At 57.8% G+C, this 12,913-nt stretch overlaps 1 protein-coding gene across 3 annotated transcripts in view; it reads right to left on the reverse strand.

Annotated features, from left to right (window-relative positions):
• The window catches only part of RAB11FIP4 (RAB11 family interacting protein 4), a 37,295-nt gene that overhangs the window by 6,857 nt on the left and 17,525 nt on the right, over positions 1-12,913 (reverse strand). For 2 of the 3 annotated variants that reach the window (XM_028109080.2, XM_028109082.2), the window contains exons 2-12: positions 9,513-9,733; positions 7,713-7,907; positions 7,058-7,192; positions 6,667-6,702; positions 5,304-5,403; positions 4,989-5,092; positions 3,743-3,883; positions 2,254-2,335; positions 1,637-1,774; positions 1,374-1,532; positions 112-255 (exon numbers count right to left, since the gene is read on the reverse strand). In XM_028109080.2, the coding sequence (XP_027964881.1) occupies positions 112-255; positions 1,374-1,532; positions 1,637-1,774; positions 2,254-2,335; positions 3,743-3,883; positions 4,989-5,092; positions 5,304-5,403; positions 6,667-6,702; positions 7,058-7,192; positions 7,713-7,907; positions 9,513-9,733 (1,455 nt within the window). Of the gene's footprint in view, positions 1-111; positions 256-1,373; positions 1,533-1,636; positions 1,775-2,253; positions 2,336-3,742; positions 3,884-4,988; positions 5,093-5,303; positions 5,404-6,666; positions 6,703-7,057; positions 7,193-7,712; positions 7,908-9,512; positions 9,734-11,325; positions 11,482-12,913 lie in introns of those variants that run through there. The other variant, XM_028109081.2, reaches the window with a different exon arrangement.

Raw genomic sequence — 12,913 nt, forward strand, 5'->3', positions numbered from 1 at the left:
GTCTGCTTTTCCTGCTCGAGGTGGCCTGGGGCCTCTCATCACAGCACATGGGAATAGGACAGGACAGAGGAGAGGCCGAGGCTCCAAAGTGAGAACGAACAGGCATGTTACCTCATCGCGAGAGGCTGTGTCTATTTCTGCAGCCAGAGACTGGGCTTTGGTCTGGGTAGCAAAGAGGTTCTTTGCTTCATAGAGGCTGAGGCTCAAGATCTGTCCATTCAAGTCATCATTCTGGTCCCGCAGCTTATGATTCTCCTGTGGAGGAAAAGGGCGACATCAGCTCCCAGAAGTGTTCAGAACCCACCAGAACCCGTTTCTTGGCATTCACGGTCTCCTGACTCCCACCAGCACCCTCCTCTCGTGCGTGTCACGGCCAGCTCAAGATGCCCATAGATGATGGGGCCTCTGCCGGGCTTAGGGGGGAGGTCTGGATGTTGAGAGGTCAGGGGGTCCTGAGGAGGAGTTACAGGCCTGCTCAGGGGAACCAAGTTGCCAGGTAGGGGCAGGGCTCCCGGCCACCCCTCCTCCCTGGGGGTGGGTGAGCCAGAAGAGGAGCTCCTGAGGCCCCACATGGGGACACGGCCCACTGGGTGGCTCCTTTTCCAACACCGGCCCTCCATGAAGAGTGATGCTCTGGGGTCTCTGGGCTGGCAGGCTGGATCTAGGCTCCTCCTGTAGCTAGGTTCAGGAGTCCTGCTCCGGGACAACTCCTTCCAGGGGCATCTTTGCTCCCAAGTACAGGTGGCCCCACAGTGCCCTGCCCAGACCCCACGGACCAGCACCATGTGCTAGTGTTTGCCTCAAGTCTCCTAACTAACTGCTCACACCTGGGACTTTGGACGTCCTGTCATGAATGAGGAAGGGCTGGGGATTTAGGATTGCTGTGGGGTGCTGGTGAAACCGACTCAGGAGTATAATTTATAGAGCAGTTCCCCCACCCCGCCCCTAGGATCAGGCTAGGCTGAGTGGGAGCTTCACTCACCAGCACTCCCTCGCTTGGTCTCTGCCCCTCCTGATCCAACCTCCCCCAACTGGTCTTTGATCATGGGATTGTTCCCAGGAACCATTTGAAATGGAACCCTGGGCTCAGGGTCTGCTTCTGGAAGAACCCAACACAGCAAGACACCAGTTTGCAACTGGGTAGAGTCTCACTCTCCATCCCATCATCAAGGACAGCAGAGTGGTGTCTATTTCCTTGTATGGACTCCAAGGAAAGCCCCTGGGATTTGCATCAGACACAGCCTAGAGGGAAGCCACCTCACTGAGCGGTGAGGTGGGGCCGAGCAGCTCCGCCAGTCAGGGAAGGCGGTGTTACAGCTCTTGGCCCCTCCGAGGAGACCCATCCCGTGGGGAGGGAGGCTGCAGGGGCCCACCTGCTTGAGCCGCTTGACCTCATGCTCCAGCTCCACCTCGCGGGCCCTGGCGCTGAACTCGCCCAGGCTAGAGGACGAGCTGCGACCCCTGCCTGGCCGCTCGCAGTCCAGCTTGTACATCTGCAGGTGCTCTAGCTCCTTCCGCAAGTCCTCGATGAGCTGCGTCGGGGAGAGGCGGGTTGGTGGTGGGAGTAGGGCCGCGGGAGTGAGCCCTGGTGGCCCCGCCCCCCTCCCCCCCCCCCCCCCCCCCGCCCAGGACCCACCTCCTGCGTCGCCTCCCGTTCCCTTTGGAACTCTAGGCGGTTCTGCCGCAGCTTGTCCATCATGCGCTTGTACAGGTCCGTCTCATCCTTGAGCCGCAGGCTCGTGTCCTCCAGCCGGTCAGACATGCGCTGCCGCTCCTGAACCGTACCGGAGAGTGGGGGGACCCGGTCAGGGAGAAGCATTCCCAAAGAGGCTCGCTACGCCCCGGGGACTCGGACAGGGCCTGGGAGTCAGGGCTTAAAGAAACAGCCTGATCCCTTAGGATTCTAGAAATACGGCTAAAAAATGTCAGGCCTCTGACGTCCTTCCCTGGTGCCAGATGAAACCTGAATCAGGTGCAGCCAAACAGAAGTTAACCTCCTTCTCTCTTTTTTATTATTGTTTTCCCCCTTATATAAGAAAATATATTCACTGCAAACAAACAAACACACACCTTGGAAAATCAGAAAGACAGAAAGACAAATTACTATTCATATTTTATCGCCTATTGTTGTTGTTAGGGCAATTCTATTAGAATTCCAGAAACTAGCAACTGAAGGCCTCTGTGGCCAACATTGCCTCTCTGGGGACTGAGCTCAAGATCCGAGCCTGACAGACGCCCAGACCTGCCGCTCACCTCATCCAGCTTCTCTGTCTGCGCCTTGAGCCGGGTCACTGTTGTTCTGAGCTCGGCATTTTCCTCCTCTAGTTGCTGCACCCTGGGGAGAGGAGAAAGACAAAAATGTCAGCAACAATGTCGACAACTTGCAGCGATTCTCTGCTGCCTGGAAGAGGGAAGGTACCAGAAAGCAACAGAGGTAGAGCAAGAGAATATGAATAGTTATTCCAGATGATAATACAGCTCTAAGCTTCCTGTCATCCAAGGTGAAATGGTAAAGACCCTGAATGACCATCCTTACGTTTTTGATAAAAGAAAACATTCATTTGTGAGTAAGAACACAGGATTCTTTTTGCACACGTCCTTAGGAGGGATGTTTTTCTGCTAAACAGAGAGAAAGTCGTCCTGTGGCTGGCTGTGGCCGGACTTTCCTGTTAGAACTCACACTCAGAGAGCAACGACAATATTTGCTTGTCTTTCTCCCCCAGGCATCGCCCCCCAGGCTCTTCGCTCAGCTCGCCCAGTGGCCCCCTCTGACACATCCACAGGCCCTGGTTCTGACGGTCCCAATTCTCTGTGTCAGTGTTCACAGTGGGCCGTGCCAACGGGATTCCCCGGGGAGACACAGCCCAGGTACCCAGTCGTGGTAACTGACCTGAGGCCAGGGGAGGCGAGTTACCAGTGGCACCAGAACAGTGCAGGGTCACCTCTGCCACTGATTCCTACCGAACATTCCCTCTCCTTCGCACTTGTCACCTTGGGGCTCCCCAGGAGCACAGGGGCAGGCGTCCTCTCTGCCAGGGACCCAGGTGGTCTCCTGGGGGCCTCGCTGGCCTGGGTCATTAGCGAGGGCCACGGCGCCCTAACTCACCTGCCTTCATGGTCACTCTGGGGGGCAGGGAGGGAGGGATGACAGATGGAGAAACGGAGGCCCAGGAAAGGACGTGGTAGGTCCAAAGTCATGGAGCTAAAGGGTGACCAACCCAGATCCCCAGGTCAATACTCCTCTCTCTGCCTGCCTCAGCTTCCAACAGCTATCCCTGAGATTCAGAAGCCCAAAGGAAACCGGGCCCTGCTCTTCATTTACCTTGGCCCCTGGGGCCCAGGGTCAGTGCACCCAAGCGTTCAGGGTCAGGGTAAATCTGACAGCAGGGGGAGCTCCGAGCCCGGACATCAGACCCAGCCCAGGACTAGGGGCAAGACCACTGTTTTTCCACCTGTTCTCTTGTTGACAGATGTGTGTTGTTTCCAGTTGTATCTAGTATGAACAATGCTACTACGAAGGTTCTGTTATGTACTTCCTGGCAAACATGTCCAGGTGCTCAGGTATCAAGAGGAGAACTGTTAGAACCGGGGGCTTTCCTTCAGGCTCTGTGTTCCAATCTATACAATGGGGATAGTGCCTGTCCCACAGGCCTGGATGAGGAGTGCAGGGTGCGTCTGAGGGCACAGGGCTCTGTGGAGAGGCCCCGTCCCGCGCGCTGGGCCATCCCCGGCCAGGGCCCACCTGGTGTTGAGCAGCTCGATCTCCGTGCTCTTCTCTCTCTCTAGCTTGCTGTAGGCCTCACGGTGCCGCCGCGCCTCCTCCTCCAGGGCCTGCTCGGCCATGGTCTCCTGATCTTTCACCATCTCCTCCAGCTCGTGCACCCTGAGGAGAGGGGCGCACACTCCGGTCCAGGGTCGACTCTCGTGGCCACTGTCTTCCCACCTTGGCTGCGACTCCGGGAGCCCCCGGCCCCAAGACCCCAGCTCAGTAACAGCCCTGCTGTGGGAAGTGGCGGCCTGTTTGCCAGGCCTGGGGGTCCGCAGCTTCGCTGACATGCCTTCGGGACACCACGGCACGTAAGGGGAGGTGGACCGGCCAAGCTCACCACCCAGGGGGGCACCTGGCAGTTGGTCCAGAGGGGAGCAAGGCCGCACCAAGAAGGCGGCACCCCCAGGCCAGGCATGGGGAAGGACAGCAGGCCTCGCTCTGGCCGCACGGAGCAGCCCTCAGGCCTCCTCTTTTCTTTCTGCTCTCTTCCTTCCTGGCCACTGTCCTCTGACCAGCAATTCAGTGACTGGCCACCTTGATTCCAAAAAGGGATAAGTCCTTTGATAGTGGCCCTGAGCGTGCCTGACCCAGGAAAGGGCGGGGTCCCACCAGGAGCCTCACTGGCAGAGCAGCCTAGCGCACATTTCACTGGCAATAGTCCCTCCGGGAGGCTGACCTTCTGGGGTGTCCAAGAGAACCCATTTTTGGGCCCTGCAAGGTTGAGGACCAGACCCCGGCTGGGGATCAGCTTGCCAAGTTTCATGCCATCCTGTGAGGACCACTACACTGTGCAAGCGCTACCTCGCTGCAATCGTGGTCGGGAGGAGGGGCGGCGATGCCTGGACCCTTCCACTAGCAGCAGGTGCGAGCCCCCGACTCACACCAGTCTCTCCCTCTGCAGAGCCTGTCCCCGGATGGCGGGGGGAGGGGTCAGAGAAATAGGAAAGCGGATCCCAACTCCTGCCTTAGACCCACCCTGGGGCTGCAGACCTGGGGGTCAAAGTCAGGCTCCAACCCGTTTTCAAGTCCCCAGAGACCAGTTCTGGGTGTCCCGCAGGGGCAGGCCCACATAGTAAGGGGCTAATGCATCACAGCCTCTAGAGGGGAGGGACAAGACATGCGGGTGACCTCTCCCAGCTTTTCTCAGGGGCCTCACAACAGAGACCGCTAGCCGTTCCCAAGTCACAGATGGGGCCCACCCAAGCCCCCTGGCCCCGACCTGTGCACCAGCTGCGTGTTCTCCTGCTTCAGCTTGCTTTTCAGGTCCCCATTGGTCAGGCTGTCATTCTCCAGTTCAGTCACCTTTTTTTCCAGGAAGCTCACCTGCAGGAGGGGGGCAGAGGTGGGGGTGGAGGAAACCTCTGAGTCCACAGGATGGAGAAGCAGAAACCGTGGGACGGACGGCCAGGTCCCCCAAGTGACTGTGCACAAAGGGTGGTGAGGGCGGGGGCGTTATGTGCCCACGCTAGCAGGGCCGCCTACCCCCACCTCCTGCAGCAAGGACAGGGTCTCCATCCGCCCCCTCAGGACCCACCTTCTCCGTGATGTCGTTGTCACAGGAGTCAATGCTGTCCCGGAACAGATCCTCGGTGCTGCCGTCACTGCTACTGAAGTTGCTGCTATGCATGAGCTGCCTGCGGGGGGGGGTGAGCAGGGGGGCGTGAGCGGTGGGGGGTGTGAGCGGGGGGCGGGAGCTACAGAAGCCGCCCTCTGGGGCCTGGAGTCCAGAGCAGGCTATGGGCCGAGAGGGGGCACCCACTATGTTGGGGAGCGAGGCCAGGAACCCATCTGAGGAGGCGGTCCTCATCCAGTCAGCAGAGAAGAGTTGCCTGACCTCTGAACTAAGAGATCATCCAGCTCAGAGGCTGGTGGGCGTGACACCCCTCCAGAGCCCCTGGTGGATATGGCCAGTCCCTCACGGCTCTGCCCTGCTGCCTCACCTCCCTTTTCAGGCCGGCCTTCTAGCCAGCAACTAGCCAGTGACCGGAGTGGGCACGTGAGCCCCTGACCACCTCCCTCCAGCTGCATAACCGCCCCGCGAGGGTAGACAGGCTCCACAGGCTGGCAGACGGTCCTCCTGAGGCCTCCCTGCAAGACTCAATCCCCTCCAGCAAACGGGCTCCTGCTGCACCTCTGGGGACCCTGGGAGAGGGCAGAGGGAAGGAGACCCACCCAGACTGGGCAGGGCAGTAGGCGGGCGGGGTGGGGGGGGGGTCTGCAAACAGGAAACACTTGCTGGGAAACTCTTGCTGGAGGCAAAACCCAGCTACTGCTCTCCAGAGGCCCCCACTTCCCACTCCCTGCCAGGCAGCAGCCAGGGTCTCCGCCAACGAGCTCTCCTGTCCCAGCCCTGCTCCCGAGCCAGAGCCTGGGTGCTTGCTGGCTGCTCCCGGAACCCCGGGCGTGGACCCGGCCCAGTCGGCCGGAGAACCTGGATCCTGAGATCCAGAGCAGGATCCTGGAAGTCCCGGGAAGTGAGCTGCGCAGGATATAACCTGGAGTCAAGTGACCAGCTCCAACGGGGCACCTGCTGCCCAATCTCTGTGAGTGGGAAACTCAGGAGGTGCTGGTCCAGCTGCTGGCCCCAGAGTGCAGGGAGGGCCACCAAGGGCCATGAGATGGGCTGGGTCCCTCGGGGCATCACCGCTGTGCCCGCCTGAAGCTGACACAGCGAGGGGATGGGGCGAGGCCAGCTGCACCACCGCCAGAAGGGGCAAGGGGTGGGGGTGGGAGGCGTGTGACCCTTCTTTTTCAGAGGCAGACCTCTTCTGGCCGCTTGGCCTGCACTTCTGGGGTGCTTCATTCCCCTCTGTGCATTCAGGGGGCCACTACCCTGGCAGTAGGAGCATAATTAAGGGAGGCAGCATTCAACCCCTCCTCCCAAGGGGGGGCCTTACCGTCCGAAGGCTGTGCTAGAGATCTTCCGGTTGGGGCTACAGAGAGAGAGAGATTAGAGATTGAGAGATTGAGAGAGAGACAGAGGACAGTCATTGAACAGAGGGGGCTCCAGTCCACTTCTAACTCTGCAAGACTCCAAAGTGCAGTATGGGGCTCTGTCCCACCCGCTGCAGGGAATTCACTTATCAGCTTGGTCCCGAGTAGAAGCACCCTGATTTTCCTGTCGCAGAAAAATGCAAGCTCCCCAGGATCAATCCTACTCTGACAGTGCTCTCACACTTGCCAAGACAGAGTGGGGCCACCTCGCCTGAGGCTTCCCCCGCTGGGTCCCCCCACCCCACCCCACCTAGCCCCAGACTCCTATCCCTCTGCTGGGTCCCGGGGCCCCACCTGTTGGCCTTCAAGTTTTTCAGTCGGGCTTCCAAGTCATTCAGCAGGTTGATTTTCTTGCAACACTGAGAGCAGTAAACATCCAGCAATTCACTGTTGTAGGTGTGCCGCATTTTCCTAGGAGTCTGCCCCGCACTGATTCAGGAGAGAGAAAGCAATCACCTCCTGCTCTCCGATCTGCTGCCTCACCTCATCCTGCTGAGCTTACTTTACTGGATTCCGCAATACTGGGGACCCTTGTGTTGTGTGCATTTAGGGGCAGAGGAAGTAGAAATACAGCAACAGATCTCCCCTCCCTCAATGCTCTCAGAGAAGCCAATGAACGGTACCCATTTCACAGATACAGCAACTGAGAGCTAAGCAATGACTAGGTGTGTGGGTCACCTAGAAGGACTCTTTCAACACCAGGGTTCTACTAGGAAGCAAGACAACAAAGACCCCCGAGTCTGCAGGCTCCCAGGTGGGTTCATCCTGAGACAGAAGGAGGGAGGAGGAATTCTAGACCCCCACCAGAGTGCAGAGGCAGCACCCCCAAACCCCGGGAGCAGAACCCATGTAGGTTAGGACTCTGCCCTCTGAACCCCCTGGGACGAGGTTGGGTTGGTCCCGCCACTTCTCCTTATACCCCAAATGCCATTCCAGACCCCGGGGCCACCTGGAAGACACTGAAGATCCCAGGTCCGAGTAGACGTTGGTCCTGGTCTCGTCGTCGGGGCAGGGGCTGCTGGGGGCACAGTCCACATCGTCCCCCTCCCCATAGTCTTCAAACTGCTCCTCGTTGCTGATGAGCGAGGTGGTGGAGTGTGTGGAGAGGTCTGACGTGGTCATGGACGGAGTGTGGCCCGAGGACCTGGGCGTCAGAGAAGGTTGGCTGTTAACGCAGCCCCACCTGCAGCCCGTGCTGGGGAAACAGACCAGGCTTCCTGGAGGTCAGTCTGCGCCCCAGAGAGCAGAAGCCTGATCGAGTTTGTGCCTTCTGACCTGGTAAGTACACTTCGGCGACCTCATCCTAAGGGAACACATCTCACCACAGAAATAGTTTCTGCACAAGAGGTGTCCAAGCCACTGCTTCTCTAGAGCACCAAAACACTGCTTACCACCTAACGGCTTCCCTACATTAAGTCACAATAAATTATAATACTTATATAGCGTATAAAATCATACATTCTACATTGCTAATATTAGCACATTAAATGATTAAGTTACAGCTGCAAAACTATAATATGGATTAAGAAATTAAATTATCAAATTATGGATTATCTAATTGTTGAAAGGTTTGTAAACGACACTAGCAATAATATGGAAAGATCAGTAGGCATTAAAAGTTACATGTAAAAACTTAAGCCAGAGATAGTAAAAGGTGTCCGCAGAACAAGGAAAAGCAGGGCATGAAACTATTTCCATGGTCACAGGGCTGGGGTCTGGGTGGTGGGACGAGGAGTAGCTTGGTTAGTCCCCTCCGTTCTCCCTTTCCTACCTCTTTCAAGTTCTGTTTAATTGGCTTGGACTCTAATAAGAAATGAAGTTTTAAAATAAATAACCGTGAGCTACCAGGTGAGGCGCTCCTCCCGGTTTACAGAGGGGACTTCTGGTCCAAAGAAGCCTCATTGCAAGGCTAAGGTCAGAGACCCTAGGCCTTTCTGGGGTGACCCACCGTATGGCCCGTGAGGGGCGTCAGGGGCTGGCCGAGCCCTGCCTGCAACCCGAGAAGGAAGCACAACTTGTCAACTGCCAAACAGATCTTCCCTTGAGTTGTGAGCTCATGTCTGCGTATCTTCTCTCATGAGGGACAGTTCTCTGACCTCCTGGGCCTCCCCGCACCACACTGGGCAACCCGACTCGGTGATGAGAGGCAGGGAACCGGTTGAGGCAGTAATTCTCCAACCGTGCCCTTGAGCCATCCTGGTCTGAGAACCTCCACCCTGTTGTTTTTTTGAAACTCACTTCTCTGCCCTCAAGTTCCTTAGCGCCTTGGGTGGAATTCATCATACTCCTCAGCACTTTCTCCTAGACATTTCACTAGCCGCCCCCCCTCCCCCCGCTGGCTGCCTCCAGGTGATTGGTCCCAAAAAACAAGGTGAATGACCAAGTGGCAAATGGTTAGCCAATAGGTCACTAGGTCTGTGGTCCCTGACCAGTTGTCCTTGGTGGCTGGTCATAGTACCACGGATGGACTGTTCTCAGGACGCAAAATGGACGAACAACTCCAAAGACCCCACCGCCCCCGCCGAGAACAGCCTGGCTCTCAGAGCCACTTGAGTCTGAGAAGCCCCGCACTGAGAAAATGTATATGAAATTGCCTTCTTCTTCTTCTTTTTTTGAAGGTCAAAAGTGATGAAGAATTGACAATTTCATATGGCTCAACCGATACTGGCCCCCTCTCCCTCCCCAAATCTCTGGGTTGGCTGGGACCACCACTTTCTGATATGTGGAGCTCCAGGCAGCTTTAACTCACTTGTCCTCCGGCAGGAAGAGGGCCCCAAGCCCTCCGTCCTTCTCCTCGGTAACTGACCCCTCCAGGCTCTGGGTGCTCTCCATGGGGCTGTCCATGTCTGACTCTGGGGGGCCCTCTGGTGGAGCCAGTGTCATAGCCTCCTCCTCGTCCACGGGAAAGAAGCCGGGGTCCCTGGGGAGGAGCTCGCCATCAGCAAAGGTCGGGCCTGGCACCTCGCTGCCCTGAGAAAGACAGAGAGGGACAGAATGAGTGAGGCTGGCTCCCCGGGGCTCAGCACGCCTCATCCGACTACAAGGATGCCAGCAGGGCCAGGAAGAGCAGACGGTGGGGGACAGGGAGGCCCAGACCCCAGGACCTTGAGAACAGGAATACCTGGCAGGTTATTTGTCTTGGACCTCTCCCAGTGGCTGCTTCATGAGAGTCCAGTGAGGGGTCAGAACCCCCGGGCACGGCCATCCATGGAGAAGGGGCCGGCTACATTGCTCAGGGCACTTGGATAGCTCGGCAGGGTCCCCATCACAGTCTGCATAAGCAGCCAAATGGCTTTGTGACGGAGTTAAGGGCACAGCTGTAATGAATGGCCCCCAAGAATGGCGACCCCAACCTAGCAGAATTGGACGCAGCACGGAATCTGCCCCCCCGTGATTCCGGGCATGTCAACTGACCTCTGTGAACCACAGTTCTCTCTGCGGTAAATCGAGAATGACAATGGGATCTTATAGGATCACTGTGTCACTCGGAAGGACCTCAATGAATAAATACTGGCCACAAGACGTGGCTCCAGCCTGGGAGGGGCAGTCTGCCATGGCCCACCCCAGCCATGCTGGGGAGCAAGAACACTGGGTCCTTCGATTCTGAGCTTGGGGTTGGTCCCCAGTGCCCAGCACACAGCCCAGCACAAGGTCAATGCGAGACAAATACTTGCTGGAACCTTTTGCTAAAATCATCTTGCATGTCAAGAGCTCTGGCTTTATTCGGAGTGTACCTAGTCTGAGAGGCAGCTCTCTACAAACCATTTCTTGGGGCTGCCACCTCCAAGGACGCCCTGCTTCCACCTGCTCCCCTCTGAGACTACTCCCAAGATTCTTGGGTGTGCTTCCTGGTGAGGGTGGGCAGAGCCCTCCATGAGAGGCGCTCCGTGCAGCCCCAGGACTGCAAGAGGTGTAATAGAACAAAGGCTGGGCAGGGTCTCCAGGCACCTCGGACAAGAACAGGATCAGGCACAGGCAAGGAAGGTGGTCAAAAACAGACTTGACTGGACCCAACGAGAAGGGCGCAGTCACCCGCTGATGGTGGGGGCCAGGCAGCCCTCCTGGCGGTCTCTCCCCACCAAGACTTCCTGGCCTAAGTATAGATGGCAATAATGAGCTTGGCTCCTGCCTGTGCCCTGACTCGGGTTGAGCATCGCATGGACTAATAAAGTCGGCATCAGGCAGCCAGGGCCCCCTGACTGGGGAGGCCGAGGGGCTGTTTAATTAAAACCACCCCTAGTGTTCACACAAGCCCTTTCCACCTTGATGTCACTCGTCCAATCCCACACGGCTCCCAGCCTCATCGGATCTTGGACCCTAAGCAAGGTCCCCTCATCGGTAAGCCCGAAGCTGTGTCCCAGGAGAAACCAACATTTACCGAGCAGTCACCAAGGTCCGGAGACAGAGCAAGAGAGTTAACACAGAATCTTTGGTGGGCCTATGACAACTCTTCAGAACGGGACTTCTTAGCCCCAGTTCAGGAACGAGAGTATTCACAAGCTCACAGAGTAGCCTGCCAGAGCTCCAGAAGTCTTCCAGCCAGCAGGCAGACGGCCACCTACCTCTGGCCACCACCGGCTTGGTTCCATTTATCAGGGCTGCGACCCACACTTCATGCGTTTTTCCGTCTCATGGTGACAAGGAGAAGAGCGTCCACCCGAGGAGCACATTAGTGAGTGTGGAGCCCGGGCACTCCAGCCCATGCTGCCTGTCGCCCGCCCCGGCAGGAAGCTCCCTGCGCCAGTGCGTGGCCCCGAAAGAGAAGCCAGGCAGGGGGGAGACGGCCCACCGAGGGGAGTGGGGCTCCTGGAGGGGCGGCGCCTGCGAGCTTTCTGCCTTCTCAACCACAAGGGCGGGGGGTGGGGTGGGGAGGTTAGCGCTTGCAAGGAAGGCCTGCCTTGGGGCTTCCAGGAGTCCTTGGCCACTTCCCGTCTTGAGAGCCCCGTGAGTTGGGTCTCCTTTCTCCCCTTGTAGGGGGGGTAGGGGTGACTTGCCTGGGGCCCCATGGGAGTTGGTGGCAGGGGAGGACTGGACTGTGAGCCACCAGTGCCTACACTCTCCTCAAAGCACGATCAGCAGGGGTCCCGGGGAGGCTGCTGCCCGCCACACTCCCAGGGGGCAGGCAGGGCACCAAGTAGAGACCAGCAGCCATGCTCCTCAGGTGTCCGGCCTGGCCTGCGGGTGGCTAATCCATGTTTGTCTCCGTGGACAGGGAGATGTAGAGGCCCCGTTTTTGCTGGGCACTCTGCGCAGAGACCCCCAACTCACCATACGCGGGTGGGGACCACAGTCCCCTCTCACCAGATGGCCCGGAGCAACACACCCACTCCCAACATCTGGGCCAAGAGAAAAGCATGGCCTGTCTTGGCCATAGCTGGGGTGGTAGGAGGGTCAGATGCCCCCACGGGGGTCACTCTCTCCCAACAAGACCACCACTTCCTCAGGCATAATTTTATCCCCTGACTGAGCGGAATCCACATCTGCCTGGCCCTTCACAGTTGACAGAGCACGCGGTGTGCACACATAGCCCCATCTGGCTCTGACAGCAGCCCCAGGAGAGCCCGAGGAGGAGTACAGGGCAGGGATAAAGGATTCAGGCTCTTCGTCTGACACATGGGGAAGATGAGGCTCAGAGTGGGCGGGGTCTGCCCTGGAACTTCCCTGCTACAGAAGCCTGGCTCTTGACATGCCAAGTCAGGGCCCCTCAGAGCCCCCTCGCCACACGCACACGCGCGCACATGCACACGGTCAACACACCAGCTTTTTCTCTTAAAATCAGCTGCCTCCCCACATTAACACCTTTTCATTCGACCCACTGTTGTTTGCTCAAGGCAAGTTGAAATTTTTAGGACTTCAAAACCATTTCTAGCAGTTTTCCTCTAAATTCAAATAACATAAAGACAGCTATAAGAAAAGTAACCAGATACCCTGGTTGGTCCAGATGGAGAGTAGTGGTTTGGCATTTGTCCCGGACAAACGTGGCTCTGTCACCCCTGCTCCTCCCTCGGGAATGTCCTGACCCTGCTCCCATTCCTCTGGGCCCTCTGGGAAAGGGCTTGGTGTAGCCCCGGGCCTGGGAGGCGTGCTGCTGGAAGGGGGCACAGCCTGCTCGGATCCCAAACACCTCAGGAAGGGAGGCAAAGCACGGGC

This window comes from Eumetopias jubatus, unplaced genomic scaffold (assembly GCF_037043125.1).
Source record: "Eumetopias jubatus isolate StellerSeaLion01/CBP00866 unplaced genomic scaffold, mEumJub1_p1.0 scaffold_10, whole genome shotgun sequence".
Lineage (NCBI taxonomy): Eukaryota > Metazoa > Chordata > Mammalia > Carnivora > Otariidae > Eumetopias > Eumetopias jubatus.